The following is a 16,767-nucleotide window of genomic DNA, read 5'->3' on the forward strand; positions in this document are numbered from 1 at the left end:
GGGCAGTTCTACCATCAACATCGTCGTGATTCACCGATGCTCCATACTCCACCAGATATTCAACAACATTGCTGTGGCCCATGTAAGCCGCTGCTATCAAGGCCGTCCTGCCCTCCTTGTCAGCCTGCGATCATTGAAATCATCACTGCTGTCTACATAACTATGCATATAATCATTAAAAATATTATTGAATTAATAATCTTTATCCACAATGATCCTCACGATAAGTACAACACAGTCAATCTATTCTCAATGTAATTAACAAAACAACTAGAGGAACAGTGCCCTGAATGACAAACAAATAAATGCATAAGAAACAAACTCGAACCTTATTAACATCGGCACCGTGTTTCAGTAACTTGAGGACAATATTCTCGTGCCCCCCCCAGGCAGCTGCCCTCAGAGCAGTCCGCCCGTCCCTGTCACACTGGTCAACATCAACTCCTGCCTCCAGCAGTATGTTCACAATGTCTGCGTGACCTCCCCAGGCTGCTGATCTTAATAGAGTCCAACCATCACAGTCAACTTCATTCACGTTTATCATGTCCGATTTGAGAATATTTTTCACTAATTCTGCATTCCCTAGTTTGACTGCATTGGCTAGGTTTTTGTCTGTATTGAAACCATCTTTTTTCGAGTGCATGCTGTTTTCGATGCTCACCTGTTGGAGTTGCTGTTGATGTTTTTGTTCTGGTTTGGAAGTGCCAGCAACTGATGATTTCAAACTGTCGTCAAAGTTGATGTTGGCTGTGTTGGTTTCTGTAGTGACTGTCTCATTATCACATGGGTTGTTGCTGCTGTTGCTCGTGCTTGTCTGCAACTGTTTCATCTGTTTTGTCTTGTTTAACTCCTTCTCTTTCAAATCATTTTGAGATGATTTGATCGATGTTAAATGGCTTTCCTTCTGCTTTTCAAACTCGCACTTCATTTCATCATTTTTAAATATTGCACCACAGCTTATTAACAGTTCGTTGACATCATAATTCACAGATAACCCATTCTCAAAGACTTTTTCAAATTCTGAGCAGCAGTTCAGCAACCAGAGAGCCAGTTGCTGCTTATCGAATGTGGAGAAATAATCACTCATCTTAGAAGCTTGCACCAGATGATCTGCAAGCTCCATAATCTTATCAGATGGTAACCTGGGCGATTGTGAGGATATGTGGAGGGCTATCATTGCATGACCATCCCCAATGTTGCACAAGTATCTGCTGGTACAGTGCTTTATATCAACCAACCAATCTGCAAAACTATGGTGGAAAATTATTTTCGAGCCATTCTGATCAGAAACGATGAAATGTTTTAAATTATTCATGATATCTATGTAATCCTCATCTTTCCTCGACAGCAAGCACTCATATATTTCTAAATCTGTCAGTGGCTTTTTTGTGGCTAATATGAGATTCAAAATTGGCTTGACTTTATCAAACTCATCATTTGGAAATAGCTTCTGACACAGCCATAAATACAACCCATTCAAAGTGCCAGGTATCTCACGAACTTCATTCAGTTGGAAAAGATTCTCTGAAACAAAATTCAAAACTTTTTCAAGGTATAAAAAACAACCATTGCATTTTATGTGCAGCTGGTTTAAGGTCTCTGGAGATTCGTTGCTTAGATGGAGTTTCAATTTTTCTTCCTTGTCAAGTCTGTTGAGGATGTACTGCTGGACATCCTTCACAACGTGAGGTTTCTTCAGGTCATCTAGACTTATTTTTTTAAAACCTGTGAACAGATGTGTGATGAGCTTGTTTTGTTTTCTGGCAGTGCACACCAACAGTATCCATGGTGGGAACAAGTGGTGATATTTTCCTAATAACTCGGCAATCTGTGTACTTGATGTTTCACTTTTTGTCTGTAGAGGAGATGATTCATCAATTGAATCAACCAAAATAAACAAAGTTTTATTGGCTGGTGGTTCAATTTTGTTCAAAGGTTCAAGCAGGTGTGTGGCAAAAGCCTCACTTGGTTGCTTTGTTTCTGCCAAGTTGATGCACAGCTCAGAAATCTGATCAGCTGTAAACAGTTTTTTTGTTTCCGATTGATCAACATATGACCAGTTGAAAATTTGCGTTGCAAGAGATGTAATGAAACTTTTAATTTGGAGAGTTTCTATGTTGTGAGCCTGGCAGAAATGGTAGGCCAGCAATCTTCTGCTCAGATAATGATTTTTTGTGGTTTTGCCAGTCGGCCAGACCAATTCGCAACTCAACGCGGTCTTGCCACAGCCTGGCCCGCCCACGATCAGCACACCACAAGTCTTCGCATTTGAACGGTTCTCTAAGCAATGGAGAATCTTACTGAACGCCCATTCCCTGCAATGAAACTTTTTGTTTTGAATCAAACAAGATGTCATCCTACGAATCTCGCACTGTTTCTGTTTTCCGAATTTAGAACTTTAACAGCGCAAATTTGTATTTTGAGCTCATTACATTACACATTACACATTTCATATAACAGTGCAGCAATAAAAAAGTATGACGAAAAACACAGAATCGTTCGCACTATTATATTTATTATTATTTTACTTTAAAGTGCTCGATCTGACTAAACGCCGTACAAAGATGGGGTAAACAAAAATTTTAAAAATGAAAACAATGATCGTCAATCTTCTAATTTACAGCGTCTAAAGAAGTTATTTTCACAGAAATCTGTCCTGAAAAACAATAAAATAAACCAAATTATATGAAATAAGAAAGAAAATATTAGTTTGTTTAGTACGGTGCTCTCGGATAAAAGCGGCTCCTATCGTGCACGTTCATCACTGCATGCAGTAGTTTTCATTTTTTAAATTTAAAGGCCAAGGAGGCGATTGATCGGTGATTTAAAGTTTGTGACGAAACTCTGAAAGAAGTAAAGCAATGGTTTTGGTTAGTTTTTATATGGAATGTACACAATCGCATTATTTGATAATTATCGTAATAATCATTAAAATCTCTTTCCTGTGGCCTGTCTCACAAGACTTCTTGCCCGTGCACTTGAGACCGTTTTTTACTTATATAAATTCACTTTTAGTTATGTTGTAAAGTGTAAAATATTGTATAATATTGTACAATTTTTTGTAAATTAAGTTTATCATAATGTTTCGAGTTAGCTATATTATACAAAATTATTTTTAATTTTGTAAGCATTGATTACTGTGTTTTAAATTGAGACTATTTTTTAAAACGCGCCTTAAATCTGAATTAACTTCCGTTTGCGAAGACCACGCCTCCTTCTAGCCAGCTTGATTGTGGACCTCGCCTGCTAGCTGATTTTCATTATCTTCCATTTTTCTTCCATTCCTCTCATTTCTAATCTGTTTTCAGTGTCCATTTTTGTTGACCTTTACGAGGAATCTGAGCAAGATGGCCAACCCAAAAGTTTATTTTGACATATCTATCGGAAGTTCAAATGCAGGCCGAGTTGTCATGGAAGTAAGTTCCCGCCGTCATTTTTTGTTTTACCGTCTCAAATAAAAATTTTAAAATTAATAATAGGATAACCGAAAACTTAAATTTAATAAATGAAATGTAAAATTTACTTTTTGAACAGCTGTACAGCAGTGTCGTTCCAAAGACAGCCGGTAAGTTTTTTTATTCTGTTTTAATACCGGATTTCACTGGCTACCTTTCCCCAATAAACATGTCACTCATAATTAACCGCTAATGAAACATTTTTTTGTTTGAACTATTATTCTACAGAGAATTTCAGGGCCCTGTGTACTGGTGAGAAGGGATTTGGTTACAAGGATTCGACATTCCATCGTGTCATTCCTGGTTTCATGTGTCAGGGAGGGGACTTCACAAGAGGTGATGGAACTGGTGGCAAAAGTATTTATGGTAACAAATTTGAAGATGAGAACTTCCAGTTGAAGCACACTGAACCTGGTATGAGCATTGCTATGTTGTGTTGATTGTTGTTGTTACTCTTAGTGCTTAGTCTTATTTATTCTTATGACAGTTTTAAGATTCAACTACTTTCTTTATTAAATTAAACATTCAATTTGTGTTTAATTTGTAATTATTAAAGAAATTAAGAAATATAAATATTTTTATTGTGTTTAACATTCATTCTTTGTTTAATTTATTATATTAAATTAACTTTATTTTGTATCACAAATTCATTCTGTTTAATTTACTTACATGACTTTATTATGTGTAACATTCTTTTTATGTTTAATTTGTATTAATTTAGGCATACTGTCCATGGCTAATGCTGGGAAAAATACCAATGGCTCACAATTTTTCATCTGTACTGCCAAGACTGAATGGTTTGTATATTTTTTTGTCCGGTTCTATTTATATTTCAAGTGCTAACCATTTTTATAGGTTGGACAACAAGCATGTTGTTTTTGGCAAAGTAGTTGAAGGATATGATGTCATTAAAAAGGTAGAAAGTTATGGCTCACAATCTGGAAAAACCAAAGAAGCTATCAAGATTGCCAACTGTGGCCAATTGTAAAAGTGTTGTGTTGACAATGTGACTTGCTTGACAAAGTTATTTGATGGATTCAATGTTTGTTTTTGGTTATGTGGAATTGGTTATCAACAGATAATGTAAAAATTGTTTTTGATGGAAATAAAATTACGAACTCAATGTTTTTTTGCGATTGCGAACTGTTAGTGTTAAGAGATTTAAATATGATGTGGTCGCAGGTTGGATATGTGCGGTGATAGCACAATTTCGGATGGGGTTACTTAATAAAAATGTTTCCATCACGAGCTTCGTCGAAAGTTGGGCAACATTGACGCCCTTTAAAACAGGTTCGTACTAGTTCAATTGCTGTGTTGACAAATTTCAACTGCTCGTACGATAGGTGCGTGACGCGAATAATCCTTTGTGGCTAACGTATTTGAATCGTCTCATTACAAGTGTGCTTGATGTAAGTATACTGATATGTTTTTGAAAAAATCCGAATTAAATACGATGAGTTGTAATTAAAATGCAATGATTTTGTAGAAATACTGAATATTTGCCGTAAAGGCCTACGAGAACTGGCTACGGACACAAATTTTTTTAAAATGTCTTGAAGAAGACCTTAGACCAAATCTGAGTCAGATGGATTTTGAAAAAAAATTTTCTTTTCCACACAAATTTACAAATTTGGTACGAACAACATACAAGTATGATATTGTCTCATATCGTCTTATGATGCCACTTTACGCGACTTTTCACCTAAAATGTCTATGTTGTGAGCGCTTTTTAAATTAGACTAAATTTCAAAAAACGTTTTTTTAATTAATATTAAATTGGTCATAATTAGCGTGTGACTCAGTTGGGGAATGAATGTACCACTATTTTTATGGTTATGACAAATTTGATAGTCATTTATTTCCCAGTTGATGTTAAACTACCCGACGAAGTTGCTGGCAAACATCACTTTGAAACTGTTGCTGAACTGATGTTTGATATGGCCAACAGGTATAATCTCGAAAAAATCAAGGAAAATATTGTTACCAGGGAGAAGGACGACCAAACAATTCCGCCGGTACTTTGGCATTCTAATTATTTTCAATAAAATATAAAATAAAAAAAGATAGATTATTTATCAAATTACCAGGTGTCATCCTTGCTTAATTAATTTTAATTGCATTAATAAATTTATTTAATTGATTAATCATTACATTAGTGTAGTCATTAGTGATTAGTGATTTATGTTTCTATGTGGTCATTGTCGTATTGAATAATAATGTTATTTGTTATGTGATACAATGTTTGTTTGGTTGTTGGGCTGTATTTGTTGCATTAGATTATATATTATATTATAGTATAATAATTATACTATTAGACTATTAGAGGTTAGTAAGTATTGGTTTTTTAGTCATTACTCCTTGCATGCAATTATTAGTGTTACTGTTAAAAGTCTTAATTATTAGTACAGTAGAATAGATTGTATTGCACTTTTGTATGTATGGTATTCTATTGTTTGTATTAAATTAAATTGTATTTTTGATTGTACACTGAGGATTTAAAAATAAGAAAGTTAGTATTGGATTGGTTAGTAAGCTGTAAAATTAATAACACTTACAATTAGTGGGCATTAGTAGTAGTAATTTAAGCTATTAGTGAATTTTCAAAAAATATTTTTTTTTCATAAAGGCTGTTTTGGTTTGTTTATTATATGATTTAATTATAATAAGTAGTATCTATATTTTAAACTTAAAAGTAATTATAAGATATGCAATTAAAGATTTTAAACTTTTTCTGATTAGGAGTTGCAAGACCACCTTGCTGAGCTAAAGTCTTCAATTGTAAGTTTTTATTCAATATTCTCCAGCTTACAACTATAAATATAGTTTAAAAAACTCAAAACTGGATTAAAAAAATGATAAATAAATGAATAGATAAACTTAATAAAAATAACCAAAAATAATAAAATAAAAATTCCTATTAAAAATGATTAATTAAATATTTGAAATAAAAACATCTTTGATGTTGGATCATTGAAGATATTGCAGAGGTCAGAAAGTAGCCAGATACTGCACCAGACAAGAAAGACATTGGATGATATGGCAGCATTGATCAAATCTCAATCTCCCAAGTTTGAATACACCTTGCCACAAGTCAGCTCATCATTTTTTAGAAATTGATTTATTTATTATTTTTAATTATTCAATGAAAATGAATATGTGTAAATTGTTTTTATCAAAGTTGTCTAATATTTTGCTACTTTAACCTGAAAAGCTAATAGAAGGAATCTTAACAGACATTGGTGTAATGAATTACAAATGGTTGATGACGACAAACTCTAAACTATGGCAAGTTAGATGAGTTTTTAAATTAATTATATTTTCATTTTTCTCTTCGTTATAAAATAAAAAAAACTAATTATCATTTTCATATTTTCTGATTTTGTGGCATGTCAAAATTAAATGGAAAGATTAATAATGTCAGTAAATTAACTTGCAGGGACGTTAATTATTTGATTAATTGATTGATTAATTGATTGACTGATTGATTGACTGATTAATTGGTTACCTGGCTGATTAATTGAATTGATTGATATTTGTAACCAGGTTACTTGCATAGTGTCATCAGAAGAATGTGATTTATTATTGAAAGTGTTTGAAAACATTGGCTTCCTTAATCTACCTTTAGTCAATCTTCAGTTTGAAATTTATCTCTTTTTTGTGAAAACTTTAAATTATTTTCTAATTAAAAAGATTTAGCACAAATTAGTATTATTATTTTTCAGTTAAATTGACAATTAAATTTCATATTTGTAGTAAATGGTTGACAGTATTCAGTATTTCTAAAGTAAATTTCATTTTTTTTAGTTTGATAAACGTCTCTTACACGTCAGGGACTGAACTAGACAAATTTGACGACAGCAAAAAGTTATCAATTTTATCTATTCTCAACTTTTGTTTGGTTGACCAATTACTGATTGATTATGTGATTGGTTGATCGATTGGTTGATTGGCTGGTTGATTGGCTGGTTGATCGGCTGGTTGATTGATTGGTTGGTTGGTTGACTGACTGACCGACCGATCGATCGATTGATTGATTGATTGATTGATTGATTGATTGATTGATTGATTGATTGATTGATTGATTGATTGATTGATTGATTGATTACTGGCTGATGGATGGTCGTTGTGTGATTGAATGATTGAAATTTTTCCTCCTTTATTTTCTTTTAAATTTTGTCAGTGATGTTGATGAGAAGATTGACTTCATAAATTCAATCAAAGCCCGAATAACAGTTGCTGAGGTGGTTGTAATGATGATGGTGATGATAATTTATATAATAATAATAATTATAATAATAATTATTATTATTGTTGTTGTTGTAGTAACAATTATAATCTAGAAGAATATATTTATTAGGTGATAAACTGTGTAAAAAAGAATGCCAAGATCACGTTTGATTTCTTCGTCCTAATCAGTATTGCAAGGTCCCTGAGTATATACATTCATTCATTCATTTATTCATTCATTCATTCATTTATTCATTCATTCATTCATTCTTATTATTATTATTTTGGTTATTGTGTACATGTTTATTTATCTTTAGTATAATAGCAACGCTTGGATTGCTGGACAACAACACTGTCTGCCTGGTAGCCAGTATGCTAATATCGCCCATGATGGTATCATCATCATCATTATTATTATTATTAGGATTATGTTATGTTAGGTTTTTTTTAATATTTTAAATTATCATTAATTAATTTTATTTGATCTGACTCTTTTCATAGAAGTTTAATTAATTCCGTAGTGTCGTCATCTTACGCAATTTACTGCGATAGAAACACGATTTGAACATAATTTAATGCTGATTCTATTTCTCTTTCTGCCCATTTAAAGTGTACGGCGAGCATTGTAGATTATCTATATACTTAACATTATAAGTTTTATTACTTTAACTCTATAATTACAATGTACGTTTTAAAATGAAAATAAAAGAATGTTCTCGTTATTATTATTATTATTATTATTGTTATTATTATTATTATTATAGCTATCACTATAATTATTATCGCTATTATTGTTATTATGATGTTAGGGTCCGATTCTTGCATTTACATTTGGCAGCACGATACGAAGTAAGGATTTGATACTGTTGGGAGTCAGAAACGAGCTCGTGTGCTTACTGCTTTGTGTGTTTTATGGTTGGTTGGTTAGTTGGTTGGTTGACTGACTGGCTAGTTAGTTGGTTGGCTGGCTGGCTGGTTTGTTGGCTGGTTGGTTGGTTAGTAGGTTGATTGATCGGTTTATTGTATATCGGTTTATTGAATATTGAATAATGGCTAGTTGATTGATTGATTGATTGATCGGTTGGTTGGCCGGTTGGTTGGTTGATGTTAACAATAGACTATCTAAGTTAATTGGCTACAATAATAAATAATAATTTTTCTACAATTGATTGATACTTAATTAATTAATTTAACAGGTTTCACGATAGGCACTGTGATGGCAGTCATAAATTTAAACGGGGCAAAGTGGGGGCATGCCACAAGTTGGCCGACCCCCGAGATGTCTGTCAGGTTGGTTGGCTTGTTGATTGGTTAGCTGGCTGATTGATCTGATTGGTTGGTTGGTTCGGCTGGTTGGCTGGTTAGGTTGGTTGATTGGTTGGCTGATTATTAGTTGGAATGAAGTTTTTGAATTCGACTCATCATTCAATAGTTGAATGATGATTTGTCAGGCAGTTGGTTATCAGATGTTAACTGTTTTTCGACTTAACTAATCTATCGACACCCTCCTAACTAAGAGGGCTAGGTCACACGTTGGGCGTAGGTGTTCTGATCGCTTTGGCATCAGGGATGGGAGTCTGTCTGTCGTTACTGGGTGGCAACATATCCACCATGGTTGGGGTGGCCATCAGTGCCTCACTTCTCCCTCCTACCGTCAATTCTGTAATGTTTGGCGTTGTTACTGTTTCTGTTGATGTGTGCTGTTGTTGTTTGTTGTCGTCGTTTTTGTTTGTTGTTGTTGTTTGTTGTTGTCGTCGTTGTTGTTTTTGTTATTTGCTGTTATATTTCACAATTTCCTAACTATTCTTAAAACTTCATTCAGTTCACGTTTGTAAAAATGGTAGTAAAACTAGATTTATTATTTGTAATTGTAATTATATTATCTTTAACAGTATTACTAATTTTTGTAATAAGATGTCAGAAATGAACCATAATCTAATGTGTGTGGTGTGTGCGTGTGTGTGTGCATGCATGTGTGAGTGTGTTTGTGTGAGTGTGTTTGTGTGTGTGTGTGTGTGTGTGTGTGTGTGTGGTATTTAAAAATGTGGGATCTGTGTGTGTGTGTGTGTGTGTGTGTGTGTGTGTGTGTGTGTGTGTGTGTGTGTGTGGTATTTAAAAATGTGGGATCTTTATGATGACTAATGACTAATATACAAAAACGATATTTCATTTAATTATTTCAAAATAATTATATCGACTATTGAATTGGTTTAAATAATTATTAAATTTGGAGGGCTTACTGTGGGGGCATACGTTTTCGTGGCTCATTGCATCTCCCGCACGTGATGCTAATTCTACAGTGGCACAAGTTTGTGTGTGTGTGTGCGTGCGCGCGCGCGTGTGTGTGTGTGTGTTCATTGGTTGTGGGTTGATGTATGTATACGTGTTTGTGTATGTATTGGTTTGTTTGTTCTCTGATGTTTGTTTGGAAATCTAGGAGCAAATTCTAACTAATTTTGGAACATCTTATAACGTTGTTGAGTCTTTTGTAGCATGCTTGTAATAACTTCTCCTGTTTGTTTGTTTGTTACTCTGTTATGTACAAATCTTAAGATCAATTTTTTGATAACTTTACTCGTACTTTCACACATACACACACACACACACACACTATACAAGCATACGCACACTCTCACACACACAGACACTCACACGTACATACAAACAGCCCCTGAAATGCGTTCCATTGTTGAACAATGCTTATCAGTTTCAATACTCCTGCAAGCTAGCCTTGGATATGTTCGCGTTGGGACTTCTCAGTTTCGGTCTGGCCTTCCTGAATATTTGCTGCATATACCTGTCTGGCATAATCATGTTGAAGGTGTGGCGAGGCGTTGTCTTACGGGCGCTGTTGCGTTTGTGCCACTTGGAAATTATTGAAGATAGAATTGAAATTGACAAATAAATAAATAAACTCTTAATTCAGGAATGGATAGATGAGTGAATGAGTTAATGAATGAATGAGTAAATGAATGAATGAGTAAATGAATGAAAATGAATGAATGAATGAATGAGCACTCAGTAAATTAAAGACTAAAAAACTGAAATAAACCGATTGGCAGATCAAAGAGGTAGCCCCCAAACAGTTGCTGTCATCAGCCAATAGGAGTTTCTTTAAGAACCAAGTGCCTGTTAGTTATATAGGGTTACGGACATTTGCGTGATTTCGATTGGCCAGTCTCGTTCATGATAATAACCTGATGAATATTCATGATTATTATGAATAAATTAATGCTCTATTATTGATATCAATTAATATTACACAGTAGTTTTGACTGTTAGTAATTTAATCAACATTATTATTTTATCAACATGTTGATAATTTTATCAACATTATCATTTACTATAGTTATCGATATGATATTCTGTTATAATTAAGTATAATTATAATAATATTTTGTATAATTTGTCTATAATTATTTTAATATAAACTTATGATAATAATTTTGACCGGATGATGAAGATGATAAGAAAGAAGATGGCCAATAAGACAATAGCCGACGAAGACTTTACTCAGTTTGCCAAGGCTTTTACCGACCAATACAATGTTACTCTTGTCCTTAATTAAAATATTTATTTTTATTATTATAATTATTTGTATTATTATTATTTTTATTATTTTATAATAATAAAAATTTTAATTAAATAGTTAATAATAATAATAATAATTAACGATATAACGATAATAACGATAATTATATACCTGTTATTTTACATTTTTCTGATTATGTGTTTTATTTATTTTACTCTATTTATTTCAAATTTTTGCCACCACTACTTTCATTTGTCATACACGCACACACATATTTATATATTTATTTATAATTCCTTTTTAAATTTTTTTAGAACCTACAAACTGAAAGGGAAAAAATAGCTTTTGTAGAGAAATGGCAAGAAGTAGTGAAGGTCAGTTGTCCAATCAATCAATCAACCAATTAATCAATATTCTAGTCAATCAGTCAAATAATTATTAATTAATTAATTAATCAGTCAATCAATTCTCTGAATCAAATGATTAGTTATTCAATTGATCTATTCATCTATCATTCTAAATCTATCAATCAGTCGTCTTGATCAATCAGCCGTCTTAATCAATCAACCATCTAATCAATCAACCAAATCATACAATTAAACAATTAATTGATTAGTCAGCTAGCAAACTGATCATTTAGTCATTTAATCAAACACAATCGAAAATTTAATTAACTGGAAAATTTAAAAAAATTTGATATAAGGAACTTGAAATAAATGGAATGATTGGTTTTCTATTTATTTTTTCCACCAAAGAACTTGGAAAGTGATCCAGTATATAGGGAGGCCATGACACACATGCCTCTGCAGTTTACTAAGGTCATGACGATGCTGATGACGATAATGATGATGTTATAATAGTGGTGGTGCTGGTGGTGATGATAAGGATTATGATGGTGATGATAACGACGATTAGTTTGATGTTTAGATAATTGTGTTGTAGTTGTGATGATGATGATGATGGTGATGGGGATGATGATTATAGAAAATTAAAAAGAAGGAACATTTCCATTCAATTGATTTATGGTTTATTTTCTTATTTAAATTGTATTTTGAAATTCATACTTTGTTATTAACAAATGTGTGTGTGTGTGTGTGTGTGTGTGTGTGTGTGTGTCTGTCTGTCTGTCTGTCTGTCTGTCTGTCTGTATGAATTATAACGTTATATTGCAATTATACGTATTTGTTCTCCTCCAGATGTTCCAGGCGGGATTCTACAAACGTAATTCATCTGGAAACTTAAACTCATTCATATCCAAAAACTGGAATCCATGGTTCAAATCCCCTTAAAACCAATTATTTGTTTGTTTGTTTGTGCGTTTATTTGTGTTTGTGTCATTGTCTGTGTGTGGTTGTGTGAGCATGTGTTTTTCCGGTTTTTGTGTGTGTGAGTGTGTCTGTGTGTGGGGTGTGAGTGTGTCTGTGTGTGGGGTGTGTGTGTGTGTGTGTGTGTGTTTGTACTTAACTAATCGTTTGCTTACCCAACCAACACTGCCCGCGTGCAATTAGTTTGTTCATTTCATTAACATGTATTTGTTGACTGGATATTAATCTCGTTTTATTTGCATTTTTTGAATCTATTTTTAAGTAATTTATTTTTGGGATTTTCTGCATTAATTTCTACCACTTTCGCATTATTTTTAAAAATTCAATTCAAAGAGCCGGAACAGATAGTTTTTCAGTTTCATTTTTTTAATTGTGTTTTTTTTCCCAATATATATTATATATATAAATATTATATATATATATATATAAATATATGTATATATATATATATATATATAAATGTGTGAGTGTGTGTACGTGTGTTAATTTGTCCATTTCTATATACAGCACCAAAAAAACAATACAAATAATCGTATATGTGTAACTATATATAAGATCTTCAAAAAACACAACATGTGTGTTGTGTGCGTGTGTGTGTTTGTGATGTGTGTGTGTGTTCACTTGTGTGTGTTTGTATTCGTGTGTGTGTGTGTGTGCACTTGTGTGTGTTCGTGTGTGTGTGTGTTTGTATATACGTTCTGAATTTTTTTCTCAAGAAATATAATAGAAACAGGATACTTGCGTATTAAAGGAATATTAAAGCAATAATTATCTTGTCTGTTTAAAATTACGCTGTACTTTTTTTTGGTTGCTATTATTATTATTCTTTTTTATTTATTATTATTATTGTTATCGTCACTCTTGATATGGATAATAAAATTTTGTTATTATTATTACTATTGTTAGGTGTATTTTTATTAGTTAATGTTAAGTTTTATTGATTTATTCATTGTTGTTCATTCTTTAACTCTTCACTCTTTGATGATTTAACTCAACTTCTTACGTCTAATTGTGTTCGCGAAGTTCGTTGTTATTATTATTATTATTACTGCCACATAGCGCCATATAATTAGGAGATATATATAAGATTAATGTCTCGACAAGACGATGAATAACGTATCATATATTATTATTATTATTATTGTCATTTGTTGCGAGCAGGCAGACCTACGTATAGACGTTTTTGATGTGGCTTCTGTTTATACGGAGTTAATTTAATTTAAAAGACGTTTTTACCCTTTTTCTAGTCCTTTATAAGGACCAGCAAGCAGCCAGGAAAGTCCTCCAATCTCTTTCTTATTGATACGGAATTGTTTTTCTTTTCTCGCCATGGCCAGTCCTGGGAAGTACGTTAACTTTTGATTATAAGTATATGCTTTTGATTAAATGAATTCAATTTTTATTTCAATGCTAATTAATTTTGTTTCCATTTATCGTTTGGCACGGAAAATTGATTTTGGGTGGTTTTTGACGAATAACTTTAAAATTTAAATTAACATTACATTCTAAGGGTATGTCAGAACAGATGATAATAAGAATACACAATGAATTCAATGCTTGAAAAATAATTTGTTTAATATTTAATAAAACCCACATGCATCTAAAAGCGATCGCCTGCTGGCATCCATCGCTGACGTCATCCTACTTGTGTACGACTTGCACAGCAGGAAGTGGTGTCGATCGTCTCTGGACTCGGAGGTAAGAGGTCGGTCAGTTCTTCTCTTTGTTTCTTGGGCGGGTGTCACCCTTTACAGCGTGTGTGAATGATTCTTTTTTATGATGTAATTTGTAAGTTGTGTGTTAAAGATTGAAATGCGAAATCTGACCTGCAGGTATGAGCAACGTTTACATCTTCAGTGAGCAGAATCAGTTGCGAACCGTTAGAATTATCGTCCGGAAACAAAATATAAAAACTGTTAATATGAATTAGTCTTTTTTGTATGCTCTCTTTTTTATTTGATGAAAAAAATTGTTTTCACAGGTCAAGGTTTTACCGTAATATGTGAAAATTTGTGTTTTTTTTTCCTCAAAGTTATATAAATGATTTTTATAAATTATTATAAACATTTATAAGTGACTTGGATATGAAAATTGATTTCCTTCAATTCATTCAGGAAATCATTCTGGATTGCCTGGTGGGAGAAGGCCTCCAGTGCAAACATTCCGCTAAAACATTCTTCGAGTGGCGTGACGTAAAAACTTCAATCGTCTACGGACTCAACTTTTCGACGGAACACGATGCCGAACATTTTGTGAGCACCGTTCAGAATTACATCGGCCCAAAACCTGACTCGCCTTGTTCGGTGAAATCAATTAAAGTTACGAATCACGTGCAAAATTCAATGGACATGTCTCCGTCTTCCTCATCTTCCTCTTCAGAATCTAATGTACTTCTTAAACCAAAATCGTCCGTGTCCCTACCACGCGATATTGACAGCGGTAATTATAAAGTATTCAATAATACATTCGGGAAAAATATGGCCGACAAATTGGCTCGACCTCTTCCTGCGGTCCCTCTCAACTCCTCAGAAACCTACCACATTTACAACGAGCCTGATATTGCTAGTGAAAGTTCATATTCGCAGTCGCCATTCGCTAAATTTCGAGAGCATCAACGAACGCTGAACAAATCTACTACCACCTACTTTCAATCGAACGTACCGTCCAACAACCTGATACAACAAAATCAAAACAAGGTCCTCCAGCCACGCATTCCTCAACCTCCCAAAAGTAACAACATCGTGAAACAACCGAAAGCAAACAACACTGCAAAGATGGGTAACAGACTAACTGCTCCTTCACCTCCTATCAACAGTCCTTCAACTGAATCCATGCTCTCCAATCCAACTAAAGACAAATCTTATTATCCTTTTAATGGCATTATTTTTGAAGTTGACAAGCAGGCACTCAAACCAACAAAAAACACCCCAGACACATTCTCATCTTTTCCGCAACTTCCAACGCCGCCAAGTTCCTTGCCTCCAGACTTCTCAACTCCAAATTTCAACGGAAGTGCACCGCCCCCTCCGCCTCCCCCTCCTACACCGCTCACCCAACCAGCTGTTAACCAAGTACCTGCCATGAAAACTCAAAGAAGTCAGAGTGTCGGTTTGTTGGACTCATTATCGACCGTCCAGTTGAAGAGGCTCGAAACCGTCACGGCCAGCGAAGGATGTACGTCAACCAGCAGCAGCAGCAGCAATCACAACAACGTTCCTGACGGGTCTATGGACATGATTAGTGAAATGGCAGAGCTGTTGAAAAGAAGGAGACAAGTAGCTGATGAGAACAGAGGCAGTCGAGATTACAAAGAGGTTGAGTTTTTTTTTTGTAAGTGTAGTTTGAATTACTGTTTTACAAACGTGCGTGCAAATTTGCAAAAATTGCACGCACGTTAGTAACGTGCGTGCAAATTTGCAAAATATATTGCGCCCGATATGGGACTCGAACCCATGACCCTCAGATGTCTTGAGGAACTCAGCTCTTAAAAGTCTGATGCTCTACCGACTGAGCTAACCGGGCTCATAATGTCTACAGCGTGGCGTAATATAGCATGCATTTTAGTCTATCGAAGTTTACGGTGCGATCTACGCACTTATTTTTTCTTGTTGCTTTGTTATAATTACGATTTTTGTTAATCTTTTCAACGGCAAGAAGCAGTTACTAATTATATAGCAAAATATCATTTATCTTTATCATCGATCGTCAGTGTTTATATTATTTTGTTATTACCTATTATTAATGTTATGTTTTAAAAAGTAAAAATATTACCTTTTTCAGGAAAATATTTTTCCATCTCCAGTCACAACGTCTCCCAAAACAGAAACCAGATTGGCAGCAAACAAGTCCCAAACGCCTCCTCCTGCGATTGAAAATGGTAAATTTGTAAAGAAGCAACCATCCCTACCGTACACCCTCTCTTCTTCCTCATCATCTTCCTCGCCCACATCAACCGTCAAACTACTAAAGAAACAGCCAAACAGCATTCAATCATACGTCTCACCCAAGGTCGGTCCTATTCTGACCACCCTTCACGAAAATGGCGATTATGGTGATTTGAAAACTTTGATGCAAGCTGTCCAAGATGTGAAATTTGAACTGAATTCTTTCAAGTCTGAAATGAATAGTAAGCTCAGCAAACTAGAAGATCTCATAAGCGGTGAGATACTTAATTGCACCACTCATCTGATTCTTCCATATTACATACTCATTGCAGTAATTTTCAATT

The 16,767-nt window shown here is 33.9% G+C and overlaps 2 protein-coding genes across 2 annotated transcripts; both read left to right on the plus strand.

The window, feature by feature from the left end:
• Window positions 1–3,347: 3,347 nt before the first annotated feature.
• Window positions 3,348–4,443, plus strand: HELRODRAFT_156722 (hypothetical protein; the record flags this gene model as incomplete). The annotated part of the gene is made up of 5 exons (XM_009016270.1): window positions 3,348–3,416; window positions 3,535–3,565; window positions 3,684–3,869; window positions 4,177–4,252; window positions 4,311–4,443. 5 exons carry the CDS (start codon window positions 3,348–3,350, stop codon window positions 4,441–4,443), a joined length of 495 nt encoding a protein of 164 aa, XP_009014518.1.
• Window positions 4,444–4,669: 226 nt separating this feature from the next.
• HELRODRAFT_191072 (hypothetical protein) lies at window positions 4,670–12,922 on the plus strand (the record flags this gene model as incomplete). Its single annotated transcript, XM_009016271.1, has 21 exons — window positions 4,670–4,745; window positions 5,322–5,470; window positions 6,195–6,233; window positions 6,432–6,545; window positions 6,667–6,744; window positions 6,999–7,090; window positions 7,260–7,319; window positions 7,636–7,696; window positions 7,813–7,880; window positions 8,000–8,075; window positions 8,492–8,597; window positions 8,879–8,972; window positions 9,200–9,344; window positions 9,916–9,990; window positions 10,351–10,503; window positions 10,745–10,813; window positions 11,146–11,229; window positions 11,529–11,584; window positions 11,966–12,032; window positions 12,411–12,621; window positions 12,653–12,922. The coding sequence occupies 20 exons, from the start codon at window positions 4,670–4,672 to the stop codon at window positions 12,501–12,503; spliced, it is 1,755 nt and encodes a 584-aa protein (XP_009014519.1). The 3' UTR covers window positions 12,504–12,621; window positions 12,653–12,922.
• Window positions 12,923–16,767: the final 3,845 nt, after the last annotated feature.

This window comes from Helobdella robusta, assembly GCF_000326865.2.
Source record: "Helobdella robusta unplaced genomic scaffold HELROscaffold_18, whole genome shotgun sequence".
NCBI classification, from domain to species: Eukaryota; Metazoa; Annelida; class Clitellata; order Rhynchobdellida; family Glossiphoniidae; genus Helobdella; species Helobdella robusta.